Source organism: Schistocerca americana, chromosome 11 (genome assembly GCF_021461395.2).
Source record: "Schistocerca americana isolate TAMUIC-IGC-003095 chromosome 11, iqSchAmer2.1, whole genome shotgun sequence".
In the NCBI taxonomy this organism is placed as follows: Eukaryota; Metazoa; Arthropoda; class Insecta; order Orthoptera; family Acrididae; genus Schistocerca; species Schistocerca americana.
Window position 1 is genome coordinate 38,957,764 of NC_060129.1, and position 24,875 is coordinate 38,982,638.

The following is a 24,875-nucleotide window of genomic DNA, read 5'->3' on the forward strand; positions in this document are numbered from 1 at the left end:
CATGGGTAAAGTCACTTAGCTGTGTGTCCCATAAATAACATTTACAATAAACATTATGATGTGGAACTTGTGAACTGAGCAAACATCAGACACATTTAAAAACAAAGTAAAAAATATTGATGGGTACATGCTAGTTGTTTACAGGCTTCTTTTGCAGTATGAATGCTTTTTTCTGTTCAAGAATTTCTCGAAGTTTAGGTGGCTTTATTAAGGAAAAACATCTTTAACTTATGACACTGAATGCCAAGGGTACATTGTCAGAGTTTTATAGCTGCACATTACAATCATTTCTGTGCAACAGATTCATTGAAGACTAACGGAGATAATTTTTCCTTCTACTGTGATCCTTTTGAACATCTCTATTACTCTCAAACTCAGATTGTTACAGCTCTATTTATTTTCCCTTGTCCAATAAATATTTCTGCTAAGAGATGGGATACCCCAAGTATTATCTTGTAATACATCAATGAATGAAAATATATTAACTTACTGAATTTTGTCTCCCCTTTTTTGACATTATTATAATGAAAGTAGCTAAACCCGAATGTTTCTAAAGTAGGGTTAGCCTACTGATAACAGCTTACATGTTATTGTAAGGCATTTGGGCAGACAACTGACAATCAGTTCCTTTCCAACCACTAGGATCTTCCAGATCAAATTAGCTGCCCACTTATTTTTATATGTATCCCCTAATATTCTGGTGGAGGAAGTCAATTCCCCTTTCCATCTATTCTTGGTATATCAACTGGGAGTCCTTATCAACTTAATTTCCTTTAATAATATCAGTCTAAATTGGACCTAAAGCAAGTATAGCACTTAGTAACAGTAACCACATAATGTGCTAGTGGACCACCTGACGTTTTCTGTTGCATTTGATAACTACACTGGTGAAATTTACCAAAAGACCTCTAGTTAAATGAACACAACACACATTCACACTGTGCTGCTTGACTCACATCAGTAACCTTTTGGAGTCTCATTGGGTAAAACTGTACAGGGAGCTCTCACCTTGAAATGTATGTTGCTAAAACCTGTCACAAGCTATAATGGTGAGTTTCATATGGCAAACAGCTAGATCCAGAGAGACGGTGAATAGTGTAGTGACGTGCAAGATGAAGTTTATGAATGTTATTTTTACCCGCTATAGAGCTGGACTGAAATGAAAACCATGACGTATGTTCTCTGTCAGATATCTTTCAATACCATGATTTGGTAACAAGTTAATTGTTTTAATTACATTATCCACACCATTTTGAGGCCTCATGCATCTCAGTTATATTCCAAAATTGTTGTTATATATGTTGCTGCTTATGTATAATCAGTTTATTTACATGTAAATAAATCTTGGGGTCCACAGCAGTTATCAATGAATGACAGCTTTTTATGTGAATTGCATTCAGTGTACAACCCTATTGGGAATTTAGCTATTGTGTGTGTGCCAAGCATCAAAATTTAGATATGACACATAATTGCCACAGTGCTAAAGAATACTAACAAGTTACAACATAAGACCTTCCTCATACATTCACCTCCTCCCACTTAAAAACCCTGGGCAGTTATCTTGGACTTTTATTTATACTGCCAAAAAAATCTGCTAGCAAGTGAATGATTTGTATAATGAAAAAACCAACCCTCGTCTATTCATTTGTGTCTGGATTCAGCTCCTACAAGAGCAGCTGGCCCAATACTATCATCGATTGTACTATGTTTTCTGTTTTCATCCCTACAATTCTGCAGTTTTACCAGAAGATACAGCACGTCAATACCTTCCTTAAGTACCAACGAAAAATCATTTCCATAGAAGCAAATTAAATTACTTTGTTCAGTATATGTTTGTGAGATTATAATGTACTTGTACCTCTCTTCATCCAAAATTCATTATTTATTCTGTATATTGCTGGCTCAATGTTTCTACTAATTGGTGAGTTTTTTTTACTCCTACATTATTTAGAAACTGACAAAACTTTCTATGCCAGTTTGAGTACTGGAAGATGTAATCAGTCTTTCCAAACAACGTATAAGCTTACTACAGTAAACTGCTGCCCTTAACATTGTAATTATCATTTGCAAACAGACACGACATGACCATACCACTGAATGAAGCAAAAGTTTAACAAGAATACTGATGAACAGAGTGCACAATTAAAAAAAAAATAGATATTAAGAAAAGGGATGGTACACTGAGTCAAAATTACAAAGAAAGTCATAACAGATAAAGTGAAATTAAACATACAGCAAAAAAAAAAAAAAAAAGTGACTGGAAAATTGGTTATGTGGGACGAATTATGGAACTATAGCTCCAAAATTGTGAAATAAACATGTATCAAATAGGTGAACTTATGCGCTAGTTAATATCAACAGGACAGGAAATGTGACAATATTAGTTTTAAAAAAACTGAAAATGTCTGGTATTTTATATGTATGTAGTACTCACTGCAAAATTCCCTTTTATTTAGCTGAATAGAGAACTGCACTCATATTTTGGCCAAAGTAAGTTACACAGCATGTTGCATTCACATTAACAATGACATGTTAAATGGAAATACATGAAATGTTGCCTTTTTATCATGTAGATGATTGAACTTATCATTTCACTGTCAATGAAATAAGTACTAAAAAAAGAGCAGGTAAATTTCACCTCACTGACAGCATGTTGTCATACAAAACCAAAGAACATAAATATGGGAACTACCACTATTACATAATGTTGCTATTAACCTTGAATTTAATTCTACACAAATTACGTTGTTATAATGCGATGTTTCACATGCTCCTATAATATGGTTCAGAATGGATGGCTGAATTACTTAGATAAACTGATCATAGTGCACAAAAAGAGTGATACAGCAGTCTTTTCTCCATCTGATCAGATTTAGAGAGATTTGCTGCACACTTAATTATTTACAACTGCCTGTGAATAAATGCAGTCAGGTTGATCATATGAAGGAACACTGCCTGGAGACACAAATGGTCCCATATTACTCTCTGTCTCAGAAGGTAATGTTAGGATACAGGTAGTGGGACAGGCACAGAATTTAATTCCTTAGTGTAGAAGCAAATTACATTTCAAAATTAAATTTATTCATCTAATGCTTGTTACAGTACTCTCATTAGCTCTAATCTTACACGTCTTTTCTTTTTGTCACAGTTAATTTTTTAAGAATAATACGAATATAAACATTTCGCCATGTATTCTTTCGTGTTTGCTGCTATCTCATTTAACTCCTGTCTGCGTAATAAACTACGAAACTAGAGAGAGACAACAGCAAACGCGGAAGAATATACGTATTGTGTCATGTTTACATTCGTATTATTCTTATGCCTAATAGTGATACAGTCAGAAATGAAGCACGGCAACTGACTAGATTTTAAATGTAAGATGACTAATTTCTGTGCAGAATTTAATGTACTAAAGAAGTGGCCGCAAAGATTTTCAAACGGAGGAAAATTTTCGCAAAACTCTCGTTCAGAACATGTTCTATCATACGCATGTTCTATCATACGCATTTGGTTCTTGTTGATCATTATCGAAGAAAGCAGCAGTGTAAGTAACAACAAATAGCAGTCTCTTGCCATTGTTTCGCTAATGAGACGATTCCTCTTTTTTTTTTGTTAAGCGGCGGTAGCGCGCACAAAAGCAAGTCATGCCGCGAGCGGCGACAGGCCGTAAACACGCACTATCAAAATGCGACAAACAATGCATTACACAGTACAGTAATGCATTTTCAGCTTAGAGTGACGTAAACACCTATAACAAAGAAAACGGCACTTATCAGATCAAAGCAAAATAAGCAATCGATTCAAACCAGACGAAGCACGTGAAAAAGGAAGGGTAGCCATATAAATACGGACGGAGTGCCTGACGCATAGCAATGGCTACCTGGTAAAGCTTGACTGCTAAGCTTACAACTCGAACCAAACTACTGTAGCTGTATCGTCTTCCATTCGACCTAAATTGTGTCTCATATTACAATGGACCAACTTTGTTTCGATTTGGAGGTGCGGCCTTAAACTTTTCTCTCCCCTTGAATTTCAAGTCTCAAATTTCAGGTGCGGCTTAGATTCGAGTAAATACGGTACATCCTGAGAGACAAATTTTCCACACTGAACAGGCACAGGAAATGGCCACTGAGGTAAAAAGCAGTGACCACTTGCTTTATACGAGTAGAGTACAAATTCACAACTGGTTTACTTTCCACTCTTCCTAGTCACGTGGTTTGAAGGTGGAGTCACACTCTTCATAAAATTTCAGCTCTCAGTGGCCTCTCATTACATCTATGCATGTTCTTCCATGATTTTTCTGAAATTCTTTTTCTGCATTCAGTATTTCTAGTATCACTAATTTAACTTTACAAAACAGTGATACACAAACTGATTTTTTGGGCCACTCAACTGAAAAATTCTTATGGTATTTGCTGTAAATGAAAGCTATTGGGTCCTATAATGTGTGCAAAACTCTTACAGAAGTTCTGCAGTAGCAGTATTAGTAGGTGCATAAATATCTTTGTGCAAAGGGTTTTCTTTTAATGTGTGTTTCTTTGTGAAAACCAATATTGTAATCAAACAATGGAAAATCTGGGATGGAATGTAACAATATTATGAGTAGGAAAGTTGCTGATCACCATATAGCAGAGATCCTGAGTCACAGATAGTCACAACAAAAAGACTTTCACAATTAAAGCTTTCAGCAACTGGTCTTCGTGAACAACAGACATGTACGCAGATGTGCACACAAACACTCACGCAAATGCAATTCTCACACACTACTGCAATCTCAGGCAACAAACCACACACACTGCGAGGAGCAGCACCAGTGCATGATGGGAGTGGCGACTGGGTGGAGGTAAGGAGGGGGCTGGGGAGGGGAGGGGAGGTGAGGTATAGTATTTTAGGGTCGGTGGACAGTGAAGTGCTATAGGTTAGACAGAGAGCAGGGGAGAGGTGGGGAGGGGGTAATAGTGGGAAAGAAGAGCAAATGTACAAACTGGGTGTGGTGGTGAAATGACAGCTGTGTAGTGCTGGAAGGGGAACAGAATGGGCTGGATTGGTGAGGACAGTGACTAACGAGGGTTGAGGCCACAAGGGTTACTGAAACGTAGGGTGTATTGCAGGGAAAGTTCCCACTTGCGCGATTCAGAAAAGCTGGTGTTAAAGGAAAGGACCCCTATGGCACAGGTTGTGAAGCAGTAATTGAAATGAGGGATATCATATTTAGCAGCATGTTGAGCAACAGGACAGTCCACTCGTTTCTTGGCCACAGTTTGTCGGTGGCCACTCATGTGGACAACCAGCTTGTTGGTTGTCTTGCCTATATAGAATGCAGCACAGTGGTTGCAGCTTAACTTTTAGACCACATGAATAGTTTCACAGGTAGCCCTCCCTGGCCTTGATGGGATAGGTGATGTTAGTGACTGGGCTGGAGCAGATGGTGATGGTGGTGGTGGTGGTGGTGGTGGTGGTGGTGGTGGTGGTGGTGGGAAAATGTATGGGACACACCTTTCATTTAGGTCTATTACAGGGGTATGAGCCATGAGGTAAGCAATTGGGAGCAGGGGTTGCTTAAGGATGGACGAGTATATTGTGCAGGTTCGGTGGATGGTAGAATAACCAGTGTGGGAGGGGTGGGAGGGATAGTGGGCAGGACATTTCTCATTTCAGGCAGGACGAGATGTAATCCAAACCCTGGCAGAGAATGTAATTCAGTTGCTCCAGCCCTGGGTGGAACTGAATTACAAGGGGAATGCTCCTCTGTGGCCAGACAGTGGGACTTTGGGAGGTGGTGGCAGACTCGAAAGATAAGGCACAGGAGATTTGTTTTCGTATAAGGTCGGGAGGATAATTACAGACAGTGAAGGCTTCAGTGAGACCCTCGGTATATTTCGAGAGGGACTGCTCACCACTGTAGATGCAACAACCACAGGTGGCTAGGCTGTACGGAAGGGACTTCTTGGTATGGAATGGATGGCAACTGTCGAAGTGGAGATATTGCTGGTGGTTAGTAGGTTTGATATGGACGGAGGTACTGATGTAGTCACCTTTGAGGTGGAGGTCTGGATCTACAAATGTGGCTTGTTGGAATGAGTAGGACCAGGTGAAGTGAATGAAGGAAAGTTTTTGAGGTCCTGGAGGAATGCGGATAGCAAAGATATCATCATTGAATCTGAACCAGGTGAGGGGTTTAGGATTCTGGGTTTTTAGGAAGGATTCCTCTAGATGGTCCATGAATAGATTGGCATAGGATGGTGCCATGTGGGTGCCCAGAGCCATACCCCAGATTTGTTTGTAGGTAATGCCTTCAAAGGAGGGAAGTAATTGTGGATGAGAATACAGTTGGTCACGGTGACTAGGAATGAGGTTGTTGGTTTGGAATCCGTCGGGCGTTAAGAATGATAGTTTTCAATAGTGGTAAGGCCATGGGCATTAGGAATGTTAGTGTAAAGGGAAGTGGAATCAATAATGACGAACAAGGCATCATGTGATAAAAGGACAAGAACCATGGAGAGTCGGTGGAGGAAATGGTTGGTATCTTTTAAATAAGAGGGTAGGTTCTGGGTAACAGGTTGAAGGTGTTGGTCTATGAGAGCAGAGATTCTCTCAGTGGGTGCACAGTAACTGGCCAAAATGGGGCGTCCTGGGTGGTTAGGTTTATGGACTTTAAGAAGCATGTAGGAGGTTGGAGTGCAGGGAATGGTAGGGATGAGTAGAGATATGGACTTTGGGGAAGGTCTGGGATAGACCTAATGATTTGAGTAGTGACTAGAGATTATGCTGGATTACTGGAATGGGGTCACTGTGGCTAGGTTTGTATGTGGACATATCTGACAGTGGGCAGAGTCCTTTCACCAGGTAATCCTTGCAGTTCAAAACAACTGTGGTGAAGCCTCTGTCAGCAGGTATGATTAAAAGGTCATGATTAGTTTTTAGATGGTGGACTGTGGTTCTTTCTGAGGATGTAAGGTTAGTCTGCATGTTGAGGGATTTGAGGAATGATGGTGAGGCAAGGTTTGAGGTTAAGAAATTCTGGAAAGTTAACGGGGGTGGTTTGGGGACAGTGGGGGTAAATCACAGTTGGATGGAGGAGTGAATTGACTTAGGCAAGGTTCAATATTGGTCTTTGGTTGCATCTGATTGGTAGGTTTGGTGGCAAGAATGTATTTCCACTGTAGGGACAGGGAGAAGGAGAGAAGGTCTTTACCAACTACTGGATGTTTGAATTTGAGACTGGGGTAAAAGGTGAGGCCCTTGGAAAGGACTGATATTTCTGTGGGGCTAAGGCTTCTGGAGGAACAGTTCATGACTGTGTTGCGGGTCTGTTTAGGTTCTCGATTCTGTGTGGTGGTGGAAGGGAGTTTTGGAGGGTGGGGTAAGTGTATAGGTCTGTGAGATAGGGTTTGTCAGCTATGAGGGAATGTGGGGGAGGTTTGGAGGCTGTTGTAGAGGTGGTGGGCAGTGGTAATTCAATGCGGGAGTAGGAAGTGAGCAGGATGGAGAACTTTCTAAGGTGACGGCAAGCATGTTGCTCAAGTTCCAGCAGGGCAAGAGTTTCAATGTGTGTTATGGGTTCCAGGAATTTGGGATTGCATAAATTTTGTGGATGGAGAGAAGATTATCCTAGGAGGTTTGGGATTAGTTGATATGGTTTCCCAGGACTTTGTCGGTGAGGGCTAAGAATTGGTGGAATCTGAACAGATGGAGGTCATTGTGCAAGGAGAGGTGGCAAGCAGAGATGGTTAAATTGATGATCACGCCCTTAGGGGGGATTCCACGAGCCAAGCACTGTATGTGGCACTGGGATCTGGATAGGGATAAGGAAACCTTTCTGTAATGATGCAGGTGGAAATAGGTAGGATCAATAGTGTTGGAAAAATTCGAATAATTATATTAATGTACATAACATCTGAAAAATTTGGCGAAAATACACCCAAATATGTGTGAAAATACATGAAAAGGATGAAAAGGATGGAAACGGAGGAAACAAGATTAAATCTGAGGGAGTTGACAATAGCAAAACACGAAACCTCAGTAAAATTGGCGAGAAGTCACGAGAATCAACCCAATAATAACTAATAAAAACATACATATTACTGTGGGTAGCAGGTCTGAGGCTGGATAAGTATGAAGAAGGGGGATGGTATATGTGACTGAATGGTGGAGTTAGTGCGTGCGAACTGGGATAGAACAGAACAGAGAACGTGTTGGGTGGGGAGGGGTTCATAGGAAGATATACAGTATCGTGTTGCACTGGAAAGGGACGGGAGGAGGAGGAGGACATTAGTGTTTAACGTCCCGTCGACAACGAGGTCATTAGAGACGGAGTGCAAGCTCGGGTGAGGGAAGGATGGGGAAGGAAATCGGCCGTGCCCTTTCAAAGGAACCATCCCGGCATTTGCCTGAAGCGATTTAGGGAAATCATGGAAAACCTAAATCAGGATGGCCGGAGACGGGATTGAACCGTCATCCTCCCGAATGCGAGTCCAGTGTGCGGAAAGGGGCGGGAGTTAACACGCACACCCTCAACCTCCGTTAGTCACTGTTGTCACCCACCCAGCCCCTTCCATATTCCCATTCCAGCACAACACAGCCATCATTCCACCAACACACTCAGTCTTTTTATTTCCCCTCCTTTTCCACTACTCCCCCCCCCCCCCCAGCAGGGAAGGAGGAGGGACTGGATACATGTGATGTATAAAAGAAGTGAAGAATTAAGTACTAATCCAGGTAGATTCTATAGTTATAACTCTGCAAACCCTCCCCCCATGAACCATGCACCTTGCCATTGGTGAGGAGGCTTGTGTGCCTCAACGACACAGGTAGCCATAACTCTGCAACCCCCCCCCATGAACCATGGACCTTGCCGTTGGTGGGGAGGCTTGTGTGCCTCAATGATACAGGTAGCTGTACCGTAGGTGCAATCACAACGGAGGGGTATCTGTTGAGAGGCCAGACAAACGTGTGGTTCCTGAAGAGGGGCAGCAGCCTTTTCAGTAGTTGCAGGGCAACAGTATGGATGATTGACTGATTTGCCCTTGTAACACTAACCAAAATGGCCTTGCTCTGCTGGTACTGCGAACGGCTGAAAGCAAGGGGAAACTACAGCCGTAATTTTTCCCGAGGGCATGCAGATTTACTGTATGATTAAATGATGATGGTGTCCTCTTGGGTAAAATATTTCGGAGGTAAAATAGTCCCCCATTTGGATCTCTGGGCAGGGACTACTCAAGAGGACGTCGTTTACAGGAGAAAGAAAACTGGCGTTCTACAAATCGGAGCCTGGAATGTCAGATCCCTTAATCGGGCAGGTAGGTTAGAAAATTAGAAAGGGAAATGGATAGGTTAAAGTTAGATATAGTGGGAATTAGTGAAGTTCGGTGGCATGAGGAACAAGACTTTTGGTCAGGTGAATACAGGGTTATAAATACAAAATCGAATAGGGGTAATTCAGGAGTAGGTTTAATAATGAATACAAAAATTGAAGTACGGGTAAGCTACTACAAACAGCATAGTGAACGCATTATTGTGGCCAAGATAGACACAAAGCCCATGCCTACTACAGTAGTACAAGGTTATATGCCAACTACCTCTGCAGATGATGAAGGAATTGATGAAATGTATGATGCGATAAAAGAAATTATTCAGGTAGTGAAGGGAGACGAAAATTTAATAGTCATGGGTGACTGGAATTCGAGTGTAGGAAAAGGGAGAGAAGGAAACATAGTAGGTGAATATGTGTTGGGGGTAAGAAATGAAAGAGGAAGTCGCCTGGTAGAATTTTGCGCAGAACATAACATAATCATAGCTAACACTTGGTTCAAGAATCATGAAAGAAGGTTGTATGCATGGAAGAACCCTGGAGATACTAAAAGGTATCAGATAGATTATACAATGGTAAGACAGAGATTTAGGAACCAGGTTTTAAATTGTAAGACATTTCTAGGGGCAGATGTGGACTGACCACAATCTATTGGTTATGAACTGTAGATTAAAGCTGAAGAAACTGCAAAAAGGTGGGAATTTAAGGAGATGGGACCTGGATAAACTGAAAGAACCAGAGGTTTTACATAGTTTCAGGGAGAGCATAAGGTAACAATTGAGAGGAATGGGGGAAAGAAATACAGTAGAAGAAGAATGGGCAGCTTTGAGGGATGAATAGTGAAGGCATGTAAAAAGATGAGGGTTAGTAGAAACCCTTGGGTAACAGAAGAAACATTGAATTTAATTGACAAAAGGAGAAAATATAAAAATGCAGTAAATGAAGCAGGCAAAAAGGAATACAAACGTCTCAAAAATGAGATCGACAGGAAGTGCAAAATGGCTAAGCAGGGATGGTTAGAGGACAAATGTAAGGATGTAGAGGCTTATCTCATTAGGGGTAAGAGAGATACTGCCTACAGGAAAATTAAAGAGACCTTTGGAGAAAGGAGAACCACTTGCATGAATATCAAGAGCTCAGACGGAAACCCAGTTCTAAGCAAAGAAGGGAAAGCAGAAAGGTGGAAGGAGTATATAGAGGGTCTATACAAGGGCCATGTACTTGCGGACAATATTATGGAAATGGAAGAGGATGTAGATGAAATGGGAGATATGGCACCCAGAGTAGACAACATATCATTAGAACTACTGACAGCCTTGGGAGAGCCAGTCCGGACAAAACTCTACCATCTGGTGAGCAAGATGTATGAGACAGGTGAAATTCCCTCAGACTTCAAGAAGAATATAATAATTCCAATCCCAAAGAAAGCAGGTGTTGACAGATGTGAAAATTACCTATCAGTTTAATAAGTCACAGCTGCAAAATACTAATGCGAATTCTTTACAGACGAATGGAAAAACTGATAGAAGCCGACCTCGGGGAAGATCAGTTTGGATTCCGTAGAAATGTTGGAACACGTGAGGCAATACTGACCCTACGACTTATCTTAGAAGAAAGGTTAAGGAATGGCAAACCTACATTTCTAGCATTTGTAGACTTAGAGAAAGCTTTTGACAATGTTGATTGGAATACTCTCTTTCAAATTCTGAAGGTGGCAGGGGTAAAATACAGGGAGCGAAAGGCTGTTTACAATTTGTACAGAAACCAAATGGCAGTTATAAGAGTCGAGGGGTATGAAAGGGAAGCAGTGGTTGGGAAGGGAGTGAGACAGGGTTGTAGCCTCTCCCCGATGTTATTCAATCTGTATATTGAGCAAGCAATAAAGGAAACAAAAGAAAAGTTTGGAGTAGGTATTAAAATCCATGGAGAAGAAGTAAAAACTTTGAGGTTCGCCGATGACATTGTAATTCTGTCAGAGACAGCAAAGGAGTTGGAAGAGCAGTTGAACGGAATGGACAGTGTCTTGAAAGGAGGGTATAAGATGAACATCAACAAAAGCAAAATGAGGATAATGGAATGTAGTCGAATTAAGTCAGGTGATGCTGAGGGAATTAGATTAGGAAATGAGACACTTAAAGCAGTAAAGGCGTTTTGCTATTTGGGGAGCAAAATAACTGATGATGGTTGAAGTAGAGAGGATATAAAATGTAGACTGGCAATGGCAAGGAAAGCGTTTCTGAAGAAGAGAAATTTGTTAACATTGAGTATAGATTTAAATGTCAGGAAATCGTTTCTGAAAGTATTTGTATGGAGTGTAGCCATGTATGGAAGTGAAATGTGGACCACAAATAGTTTAGAGAAAATGAGGATAGAAGCTTTCGAAATGTGGTGCTACAGAAAAATGCTGAAGATTAGATGGGTAGATCACATAACTAATGAAGAGGTATTGAATAGAATTGGGGAGAAGAAGAGCTTGTGGCACAACTTGACTAGAAGAAGGGATCGGTTGGTAGGACATGTTCTGAGACATCGAGGGATCACCAATTTAGTATTGGAGGGCAGCGTGGAAGGTAAAAATCATAGAGGGAGACCAAGACATGAATACACTAAGCAGATTCAGAAGGATGTAGGCTGCAGTAGGTACTGGGAGATGAAGAAGCTTGCACAGGATAGAGTAGCATGGAGAGCTGCATCAAACCAGTCTCAGGACTGAAGACCACAACACAACTCAACTACTCTGCAAACATCCAAGTACATTCTGACAAATGTGGAGTGCACTCTTAGTAAGACCAGTAACTGCACAGTGAGTATTTGACAATTGTGGTAACTTCTAGAATCCACCATCTAACTGAAGCTTACCAGCAGTGACACACATTTAGAAACAAATATTCAGAAATTTTGTGTAAGTGACATGAGACAACATCTGGATATAGCGTAAGTGTTATAATAACTGCTTTTCATTTTTCACATGCTCCAGACATTAAGTATAATTAATAATAGCATTATGCTGCATAAAGATTCTGCAACATTCTACTGTGTAATAAAAATCACTTTCAAAATAGTCATTTTAATTTTTCACTTTGTAAAAGGTACTGCAATTAAAACCAATTAGGGTTATGTTCATTTCAATGCAAAATTCCACCCATGTAAGCCTTTGATATTCACAACGGTAACAGTTTCAATCCCTTTGGTCCCTTAATGACCTGTATTCGTCATTTAATAAACTTGTCAGGATCCATTGTACGCAACAGGCAGACTGCACGACTGTTTCTAAAACCCCATCAGGATGGTATCTGCCTGTCTGTCGCGTGTATATGCATATAGTAGTACTAGTGCTGACTTGCTTTCAGTTTGAGCACTTCCAATGTTATGCTCATTTCAAACTGACAATTTCAAATGTAACTTGAGGTGACAGAGCTGTAAGACAACACTTTCAGTCTGAGTGCTACATTAATTACTGAGTTGTGCTCTATCCGCTGGTCAAGCTGACCTGTATTTAAACCGAATGGATGGCAGTGACAATGAAAATATGTCCGACTGGTGGAAGCCTTACTGTAGTCTTTTTCCCAAGGTAGGTATTTTAGTGAAAATATTATCTTATATTCCAGCCTCAACTGCAGCAACTGAAAGCAGTTTCAATGAGGCGTCTTGGACAGACTAAGTGAACTTCACCTGAAATGATTCCATATCATCACAATTTATTGTAAATACTATTCTAACACAGAACAATTAGGGCACTTTTTTTTATTTGTAATTTCTTAAGCGATAAAACTAGCATGTGTAAATTTGTATCAATAAAGCAACTGGTGTTATGAAAACTTGCAATATATTTTTGCATTCAGATACAGATCATCATCATGAAAGTTGATAGTTACCTAGCGTTCTGCAGATCTTCACTATTTCCAAATCTTTGTTGTCATTCAAAGGAACCTTTTCTCTCCAGGGATCATAATAATGTTGCAATTAGTGGCTACTATGCACTTCAGTGTAGATGGATACATAGCTCAAACTTTAGTGGGAATCAGTGAGATGTCATGCATAATGAGGACAATGAGCAGGGGCACTACATCAGTTGTGTGTGAATTTGTTGAGAACTGGGGTCTGACATACGCATGCTAGGGTAGTCCATGCAGTTGAGATGACCATTGTCTCTGGACGGTGTAGTGGTCAGTGTATCTGCCTTGTGAGTACGAGACCTGGGTTCAAATCATGGCCTGGCACAAATTTTCAACTGTCCTCAATGATGCAAATCAATGTCCATTGGCAGCTAATATCTTTAAGGCCCCCCAGAAAGATAAATCTTCCAATTAAAATAGCACAAACTGTGTTTTCTCAGAAAGTATTTGAGCAAGGAAGATGAAATTTTTATAGATTATTTATTGGAGTATTGGCCACAACTTAACACAGGGATTTTTAGGAATTTGAATTCAGTTGTTAGAGATTAATTTTTTCTATTTTAATGAAAATTCACTACTTTGTGCCATTTTTTATTTATAAAGTCAAGAATATACAGGTTTTTGGAAAAAGGTCGAGTGAAATTATGCAGAAGGTACTGTGTAACATTTCCTGAAAATGTGAAGCAAATTGGTTATGAAGATCCTGAGAAAACATGTTATTTGTATGAAAAAATAAAACTTTTGCAAATCGAGTGACAAAGTTTGGACTGCCTTTTTAGTGCATTCCAGATTCATACAATGAATTATCTTCATCTTCTGTTAACTTCTCCTCCAGCTTCGTCTTTCTCCTCCTCCTGTTTACTCTGGCTTGTATTTCTAGGCTATTTATAGCCCTATAATAGCCCAAAGATGTTCATGGCTAAAGCAGACATCATTCTTGCCACATTGAAACCTATCTTCATCCCCATATTCTGAAATACTTCGCACCTTACAATGTTGCCATGACAAAGTAGCAACCAAAGTGAAGTGATTTGATTCCAACAAACACATTCTTGGGGATTCTTGACCATATAACATTATTTACACTTTCACTGGGGTTTTGAGTTTTTTCCATGAAGACACTTTTTCAAAAGTTCAGGTGCTGCTAAGTCTCTGAAAATAGGTTTCATCACATCCATTACTGCATAGGGCAGGGTATGTTTATGAGTGTACAGTTCACCAGTTAGCAATCCCTTGGTTTACTTACAACTGTTTTCTCGTTTAGGACACAAGTAATGGGGGGGACTTTCATCAGTTGAAAACTACAAAAATAAAGAACCCAAACAGCCTTCTTCATTTCATTTACACTGTGTGTGTTTTGACAAATAGCCATTCCATAATAGTTCTGTATTTTATCAATTGCATTGTCAGTTAACCTTCCCTTCCCACCCAACCCTTTAACATCACTGAGTTTGTTTCTTTTTTTGTACAAAGTTTTCGGTCACCGAAGTCCTGATCCCATTTGTTTCTGTATTTGTCCAATACACTCAAATTTCTGCGCAACATCACCATCATAGGGCTTCAGTTCTTCAACATGTCTGAAACTGTCACCAGGGTAATCCACATGTCACACTTTATCACAAACAACAAAATGTTAAAATATACTTGTAACACCAGCCATTTCCATTCCTCCACTACTGCCACTACAGTTAGCTGTGCAATTATTTTCATGTGTACCTATATTTTTTGTGAACACCTACAATATATAGATGTTACTGCTACATCTAAAGTTTTTCCTGTATACGTACTGGTGGCAGATACTACACCCAGAAGAGATGTGTATCTCCCTTTATGCCAGGTACCATCAAATGCTGCAGTGAAGTCTCTATTACAACCATGTTCTATTACTGTCTCTTCCACAGCTTTCTTCACAGATTCTATATAGACATCTTCTGCTTTAGGCCCTATAAATATATTATTGTTCATAAATTTGGCTGGGGGATTTGGATGATTCATCATGCCACAGAAAACTGCACCTGCAGAAGCACTCTTACCAACTATATGCAAGGCGTAAATGAAACTTACGTTGTGTTCATAGATTTTGCTACCATTTTCTTCATTTGGTATTACTGGAACGCTGTTCCAAAAGAGGGTCATGTGTGAACATTTACCACACACCAGTTCCATTTCACTGGAAAGTCCTACACGATTTTTTGTAGAAAGTTCGAGACTGACTGCGCTACACTGAATACACTTACACAATACACAAAATTTCTGTTGAGAACTGACACATCAAATATTTCATTCACATCTGATTTGCCCATAAAAAATTCATACTTTTCACTAACTGAACCAAGCTTCCTCTGCAAAGTACTTTCCTTCTCACTTTCATTGCAATGGGCAGGTGTACCAGCAAGGTTAGGTTCACACACTTGGTTATCATCTTTATTGTTTACAGTAGTAACATCTACCTTTCGCTTTCCTACATTTCTCTTTTTCTTAAAAGCCTTCAGAGGATTTCTAGCCACTTTACATTTACCCATAATTATCCTTTAATAAAGCACATGCCATTGGTGGTAACAAGCCCCTCAAAAACTAGTGAAACTAAGCTTCTCAGATTCAATAATATGTTTGTGTTGCAAACATATCACTATACTTCAAATATTTTTTACCACACGTAACTACAGAGTTATGGAAACATTTATTTTGATTCCATGTGTGTTTGTTGTGACTGTTTGGCATTTCTTTATTACACAAGAAAGTATTTGTTTAGTTTGCCTGTGGTAATGGTGGGTGCTTTAAACCTATTTATTTGCATCATTCGGTTCTAATATACCTTACAGCTTGCATGTAATTTAAGGCATAAGGTAACAAGCAACTACATAGTACATATGTTGAGTCATTGAAAGGCACATCAACAATACTGAGTACTTTGCTACATTTCCCACAGACACTATTTCAGAACTAGGACCTGGTTTCTCATGGGCTGACCACATTGTGCCAGCACTGTGAATAAGCATAGTAAACAATTCCCCATCAATGGTTATGGGACCCAGTTCTATTCTTGCAGAAGAATTGATTTTTTTCGAAAAGGCCATCATACAGAATTACAAAATCATTCTACAAGTTTTTTTTTTTTTTAATCTACTAGATACGTCTGTAGTTTTGTACAAATTTCCTTTGGCTTTTCCTACAAACTGGAATGACGTTAGCCTCCTTCTATAACAAGACAAACCACTATCCAATAAATTAACGATTCTAGTGTCAGAGAGGGGTCAGTTCAAAACATTTTTTACTGAATCTGGTAGCTATGTTTTTGCATCAAGTGGCCTCCCCTTTGTTCAGCATCTATGGTGAGTATCCCATATGGAATCTAAAATTATGTAGCTATTTATTCTAGTTTCTTTTTCAAATATTATGTGTCCAATGCTACTACCACCTAATGAGAGTAACTCTGGGCCTTATTGCTAAATGCTTCGGCACTTTTCTAGTAGTAAGTGGCTCAATGGGTAAGTGCAAGGCTTCAAATCTGAAGATCTTTATTCATTAAACTATAAGTACCTTGTAATTGGCTGCATAAATCAGTTCACAGGTAGAAAGAGAACAATGTCATACCACAGACAGTAGGATTGTCCACAGTAGAGAACTGTAGTGTTGAAAACCTGCAGATTGTTGACAGCTTTACCTGTTTTATGTTTACTTTTTCTGACATTTCACAACATCTATTCACCTCAGTGACAAAAGCAGATGACCGATCCTTGGCTCTGTCACATACCCCTGTTAACTACTTATTAGCCTTACAAAAGAGCTTTACAAATCTAAAACATATGAGAATGCACCCACATGGAATCTGCAACATGATTAGCTTTCTGTACACCACATCAGCAAACAGCAACAGAGAAGATAAGAGCAGTCTTATAAAACATCTCTGAGGCACTTTCAATGAGACCCTTGTCTCTGATGAACACTCACTGTTGAGGCCAAAGTAATGGCCTCTGTTACTTGAGATTTCTGTGTGCCATCACATTCCATGCACTCGTACCTCATTTAACAGTATGGAGTAGGCACCGTGTCAATTTCTTGCTGGAAATCTAGGGATATCAAATTACCTGTTGCCCAACATCCATGCTTTGCAGGATATAAAATGACAGAAGGTCAAGGTGAGTATTGCACAAGTGAGGCTTCCAAAATCTAGGCTGATTTACAGACAGAAACTTTTGTGTCTCTAAGAAATTTATTCTATTCTAACTGAGTATATGTTCAGGAACTCTGGAGCAAATGACTGTTAAGGATATTGGTATGTCATTTCGCAAGTACATTCTTCTACCATCCCTATATAAGGAAGTCACCTGCACCTTTTCCCAGCCACTTTGGACTTTGCACTAGGCAAGATATTTGTATTAAATGCAAACTAAGTTCAGAGCCAATGCTGTAGAGTGCTCTCTGGAAAACTGATTTGTTATTCCATTCGGACATGGCAACAATTTTGTTATCAATTATTCCAGCTGCTTCTCTACACCTGGGGCTCACTGCTATGTCCCCAATACAGGAGTCTGTGTGACAGTCTAACAACAGTACATTTGTATGATCCTGTGCGAAATTTAAAACTTCAGTTTTCTCGTTGCTGTAGTCCAAAGCCACACCAGACAGGTCAATGACTGACTGGATACAAGCCTTCAACTAACTTAGTGATTTTATGTAGAACCAGAAATGTCTTGTGTTCTCAGCAAAATCTGTTGCTGAAGTATGATTGTGGCAATTGTATGCTTCATGCATAGACTTTACAGACACATCAGTTTCCACTAACTTCTGCCTGTCTTCACTATGCATACTTTATTTCACCAGGAGTACAGCAGTCTGCTTCGTCAGCATTTACCAAATTTTGTTATTAAATCACAGTGGATATTTCCTATCTGTACTCCAGTTACCTTTGCCTTTTGAGAGCAAGGGCTCTACCATCTGAGCTACCCAAGCATGACTCATGCCCCGTCCTCACAGCTTCACTTCTGCCAATACCTCGTCTTCTACCTTCCAAACTTTACAGAAGCTCTCCTGCAAACCTTGCAGAACTAGCACTCCTGAAAGAAAGGATATTGTGGAGACATGGCTTAGCCACAGCCTGGGGGTTGTTTCCAGAATGAGAAGCTGTGAGGACGGGGTGTGAGTTGTGCTTGGGTAGCTCAGATGGTAGAGCACTTGCCCATGAAAGGCAAAGGTCATGAGTTTGAGTCTCGGTCCGGCACACGGTTTGAATCTGCCAGGAAGTTTCATATCAGCACACACTCTGCTGTAGAGTGAAAATCTCATTCTAAAGTCCATTCAATGTTTGCCAATATTCCTCATGTACATCATGTTGGAAGTAAATGACTTCCACTCGTTGTCTAAGTGGGATGTTAACAACTGTTTATCTGCTCTTTCTAGCAAAGCTATTCTCCTAGCCTTCTTAAAGGATTCATTAACTGTGGTAACCATCATCAGTGTGCTGACATCTTCACTTATGCATCTCTGTACTGATACTGTCTATAAAGAAAAGCCTGTTCCGAGCAACAAAGTCTAAAATATTTCAAATGTGTATGGGCTATCAAACTGGCTGCTCAGGAGTGTTGTCAGAAAACTGTTCAAATGTACATCACAAGACTGCCTGTCCACACTAGCTGCTTAGTCTCTACTCAGTAGGTTAAGATCACCCGTTATTTCTGCACTGAGCGTAGTTTTTTTTAATGATTCTGTAACTGTCACAGGAGTATTGCATGGTGAAAAAAGCATCCCATTTATGAGTTCACATAGACAAATTATGGTTTGAGTCTTGCACTTGGCACCAATTTTAGTCACTTCATCAACACAATCTCATCTAATTCTTATTTATGCTTATAATGTAAAGAAGCAATTCTACAAACATATGTGCCATACTGCTTCACCTGCTCAAAGAGAATTGCTTAAATCCATATAGCATAAAGTGCAAAAAAATATTGTATTTTGCATACTGTGAGTCCACCGTGTTTACCCTAAAGCAAAAACATGACTGCTATTGTGAGTACACACACATTTGTCAGTCATCTCATTATTTTCACCACAACTCAGCAATGCTTAATTCCATGCAGTCACATAAATTCTAAAATTACCTCTTTATTCGCACCAACCTCCAACTCCTCTTTTACATTCATGCTGGATGGGTAAACCTGATCCTGTGGTAACAATAACAAACTGTAATGAGTGCATTTAAGCAGTCACAATCCCCACACATTATATAAATGTATCATATATATTAAGTTCAGCCATGGTACTTCTTAACAATTAATTAGTACTGGGTGGTTATAATTAAACTTTCCCTATTTAACACATTATAACATGGCATCTAATTTCTGTACATGTACCAAACTTTGTAGTGTTAATGTCGAAAGTATGGGGTGCATGATTTCCATGCATCACAGTGCCACTGTCCAGATCCAACTAAGGCCACCAGGTGGTGTGATCAGTCATCGTGATTCTTCGTCTCTCACACCTGACCAATCGACGTGCACTTGTTGATGTGTCAACATGAGCTTGGACAAAAGGAGCAGTACATTATTGGTGAAGCTGTATTATCAAAACAACAGTAACTCTGAAGTTGCACTTCGAGGACATTGCCAGCAAAAAGGATACGAAAGGGTCCTCTTTTTCCACCTGCTGTGTGGAGCATGCACTAGTAGTAGTTCAAATCAACTAGAAAAATGGGCATCACTCCAGGAAGAGGCTGATGACCAGTTGCACCACAGCACTGTGTGTGCTGTGTCACGACAGTTGGACATCCCATGGTTCACTGTACTGAAGGTGCTTTAAACCATTCTCAAATGGTATCCATGCAAGACCCCTATCATACAGCAGCTTGCACCACAGGACACACAATGCCATATTGACTTCACTCTCCACTTTCTCAAAAGCATTGAAGTTGATGAGGGCTGGCTCTGGACCATCGTATGAACAGATGAAACTTATTTTTCTCTGACAGGTGATGTGAACATACATGACTGCTGATTGCGGGGATCTTCACCTCCAATCACTGTGCATGAAGCTCCTTTGTATGGTGAACATATTACCATATGGTGTGACTTCACGGCTACAGTCATCATTGGCCCATTCTTTTTTAAAAAGATTGGCGCCCACAGAGCAAAGATGTGCAGTGTCACTGGCCAAAACTACTGTGATATGCTTTGCCAGCATGTCATACCCAACCTAGAGGAGAGATGCATTGAACTCAACAGTTTTCATGCAACATGGGTACCCACCGAACATTACTCGTTTAGTTCATCTGCTTCTCCTAAACACATTTGGAAACAATTGCACTATCAGTTGACTGTTTCAAATGCTTCACCAGCATGATCACCTGATAACTTTCCCTGTGATTTCTGGTCATGGGGCTACCTGAAGGACAGAGTGTGCCAGGGGCACATACACACATGTGCTGATCTGAAGCCCAGCATATCAAGAGAGGTAGCTAGCATACCTATGGACATGCTTCATTCGGCTGTGTAGAATGCAATCCTGCACTTTCAGACTCTTCTGGACACTGATGGGTGCCATACTGAGCCCCTTTTGTAGTAGTAGTAGTGCCCATATGTAATGGTATGATGTTCCGTAGCAGCCCATCAAAAGTGCTTCAACTGAATTGATTCTGCATTATTTCTCTTCCCTTTGTCCTTGACATTAATGCAACCAAGTTTGGTACTTGAATGGTAATTAAATTCCATGTCATAATATGTTAAATATGGAAAGTTTAATTATAAGCACTCCATAGATCTGCCAAAGTGTTCCCTCCTGAGTGCAAAAAATTGTACGACTCATTAATGACAACACATCTGAAAATTCATTATGATCTTGCATTTCAGCCCTCTCCCTCTGCTATTATTATCAATCACATTTTCTAGTTTCATAATCTCCACATGTAAATAGTGGTAGCATAATCAAATAAAATAATAAAGCTAAAATCTGAAATATTAAAATCAATGGTGTTCATATCAAGTAAGAGAATACAATGTACACTACTGACTACTTTTAAGATCTGAATCATGGTATGTCTAGAACAGTTAAATCGAAACCATTTTCTTCACTGAACACTTATTTCTGATAACAAACAATTAATGCACACACAAATATTTAACACTTATTTACTCAGCACTCCTATTACTTTTCTAACATAAAAAAATTCCATGTTAAACCACCCATCACACTAGCTGTAACTCCACTCCAAACATAATACAAATAACTCCACACTCCTCTTACATTCCCTTCTACATCTTTTTCCAGACATGTCCAAAAATTTAGAAAGCACAGCAAAAACAATGAAGCCTTCAGGCCAGGGAATTACAATTCCCACTAACTGATGATGTTAATGATTCACTATGCCACCATGCACCACTATTACAGTGTCATTATGAAAATCATCCATTACTCACACATTCCCTTTTATTAGGTGACACACTACTATTATTTATTTTCTAAAGAGCATCAATCAAATCAACTTAATGCAGAAAGTCAGGCTCCCTGCATCAAGAAACTGTATCTGTTAATAAAAGCAGGATATACTACTAGCAGGAAAAAATGAAATATTACTTGGGTAACAACTCAAATGTGCCAAAATATTAGGCCCCACACATATTATGAGGGTAATAACCTATTGTATTTCCAGAAACACCTAATACAAACCTTAAGACACAATTAAGTTCTCATTTTACATACTCTTTACACACATTCGTGTCAATAGCCTGTAGGAAAATAATAAACTCTTATGTCTTGGTCTATATGAGGTGGCGGGGGGGGGGGTGGGGGGACAGACGGTGGGGGGGGGGGGGGACAGACGGGGGGGGGGGGGACAGACGGGGGGGGGGGACAGACGGGGGGGGGGGACAGGCGGGGGGGGGGACAGGCGGGGCGGGGGACAGGCGGGGCGGGGGACAGGCGGGGGGGGGACAGGCGGGGGGGGACAGACGGGGGGGGACAGACGGGGGGGGGGGGGGAGACAGACGGGGGGGGGAGACAGACGGGGGGGGGAGACAGACGGGGGGGGGGGAGACAGACGGGGGGGGAGACAGACGGGGGGGGAGACAGACGGGGGGGGGGAGACAGACGGGGGGGGGGGAGACAGACGGGGGGGGGGAGACAGACGGGGGGGGGGAGACAGACGGGGGGGGAGACAGACGGGGGGGGGAGACAGACGGGGGGGGGAGACAGACGGGGGGGGAGACAGACGGGGGGGGGGACAGACGGGGGGGGGGACAGACGGGGGGGGGACAGACGGGGGGGGACAGACGGGGGGGGACAGACGGGGGGGGACAGACGGGGGGGGACAGACGGGGGGGACAGACGGGGGGGGGACAGACGGGGGGGGACAGACGGGGGGGGACAGACGGGGAGGGACAGACGGGGAGGGACAGACGGGGAGGGACAGACGGGGGGGGACAGACCGGGGGGGGACAGACCGGGGGGGGACAGACCGGGGGGGGGACAGACCGGGGGGGGGACAGACGGGTGGGGGACAGACGGGTGGGGGACAGACGGGGGGGGGGGGACAGATGGGGTCCCAGACTGAGCAGACATGAAGAGAGGTACAACCGCAACCATCCTGCCCTGCTCCACTAGAAATGCGAAACATTTTATCTGGAAATAAAAACCACTTTCATGGGGGAAACAGGACCAGTTCAACCAAGCATGAATTGTCTGGTAAAATTAAAATTAAGTAAGTATCTGGAAGACGGTACTTACCACAAAAGGCCAAAAAATTGGGACATCCCACCAATATGTGGGATACCATCAGTTTAGCTCCAGAACCACATTGTGAGGGTGATTTGTTTCACAGAAGCAAACAATGGGTGAGCCTGGTATCACCAATGCATAAACGGCATGAAACAGTGGACTCCTTCCCAGAAGAGCAGAAGGAAGAGTGCCAAACTGCAGTAGACCACTGATTGTGCAGAGTTTACTAGAGGGAGCAGAAGTGCACCAGATGTCATTCCACTTTTGGGCAGAGAGAGATTTGACATAGATCCACAGATCTGCAGCTGGAGTCACAAAAGGGAATGAGGCGTAAATGCTTCTCTAGCCAAACAGTCAGCCACTTCATTCCCTTGGGACGCCCACATGACTTGGGACCCAGAGAAAGACATCTGAACAGATGGCATGGCCACGAACATAGGAAAGGCAATAGGTAGCAGAGACCAAAGGGTGATGGGTATAGCATCAGTTGATAACTTGCAGGTTGCTCACATTGAGTTGGCACAAATTAAAACACTGTGGACGAAGGCCTCATAAACAACATGCTCTGAACGGCTAGAAGCTCTGCTGTGAAGACACTACATGATCCTGAAAATAAATGAGACATGAAAGTGTATCCCAACTTACCTATCGTCTTAGAGCCATCAGTGTAGAAAATGGTGGCACCCTGAAACTCTGCAAGGTCAGCAGATACAAGACGTCAGAAAACCATAGGTATGACAGAGACCTTATGACCCTGGAATAGGTAGGTCCTAATCCACGGTCTAGGCTCCATCCAAGGGGGGAAGGGGTGTGGGAGGAAATGCATGGGGCACAAATGAGGTGTAGGGCGCAGATGAGGTGTAGGGCGCAGATGAGGTGTAGGGCGCAGATGAGGTGTAGGGCGCAGCTGGCATTGAGCCTGAATTGTGAGCACTATCAGCTACCTGCCCTGCAGTATCATAAGTAATCTGGCGAAAGGGTTTCTGTGAGGTGTCATGTAACATGTGAACAAGGGTCATATGGTGTGCAGATGAAATGTGCTGTGTTCGTGGCACCACCATCGGGTGCTTGGTTTGTTGGCAATTGATACTGGTGCCACTCGTGAGCCTGCTGGAGTCTGGCAGGTACACAAAGGATGTGTTGCTGCTGTTGTCTGCTACTATTCGTAAGCACTTGTCTTGCCTTGGTGAATGATGCCTTGGGGAATACCAACCTGGTGGCCACAGATGTGTTCCATGGTGGTATTGCCCAGGTGAGTGGCCACATATTACATAAAACAAAAAATGTAAATAACCTTAAAATTCACTTCACACACAAAGAATCATTTTGTTTATTTGCATGAAGACATGTTTCTACCCATGGTCTAGGGGTAGCGTCTTTGATTCATAATCAAAACGTCTTCGGTCCCGAGTTCGATCCCCGCCACTGCCTAAATTTTGATAAATAATCAGCATTGGCGGCCGAAGACTTCCGGCATAAGAAGTCAGCTCCATTCTGCCAACGGCCTTCTCAAAGAGGGCAGAGGAGCGGACAGAGGTTCAGGGCACTCTCTTGTCCTAGGGGTGGGAAATTGCCCCTAAAGGCGGAAGAATCAGCAATGATCAACGACATGAGGATACAGAAGGCAATGGAAACCACTGCATTAAAGACACGTAACGTGTATCCACAGGACATGTGGCCTGTAATTGAAGAAGTGTCATGATGATCTCTCCATTGGCAAAAGATTCTGGAATAGCCCCCCATTCGGATCTCTGGGAGGGGACTGCCAAGGGGGAGGTTACCATGAAAAAAAGATTGAATAATCAACGAAAGGATAATGTTCTACGAGTCGGGGCGTGGAATGTCAGAAGCTTGAACGTGGTAGGGAAACTAGAAAATCTGAAAAGGGAAATGCAAAGGCTCAATCTAGATATAGTAGGGGTCAGTGAAGCGAAGTGGAAGGAAGACAAGGATTTCTGGTC

The 24,875-nt window shown here is 41.6% G+C and overlaps 1 protein-coding gene across 1 annotated transcript in view; it reads right to left on the bottom strand.

Moving 5' to 3' along the window:
• The window catches only part of LOC124554111, a 171,749-nt gene that overhangs the window by 133,248 nt on the left and 13,626 nt on the right, over positions 1–24,875 (bottom strand). Inside the window, exon 3 of the mRNA XM_047128177.1 lies at positions 19,308–19,370. Within this exon, the coding sequence (XP_046984133.1) occupies positions 19,308–19,370 (63 nt within the window). The remainder of the gene's footprint in view (positions 1–19,307; positions 19,371–24,875) is intronic.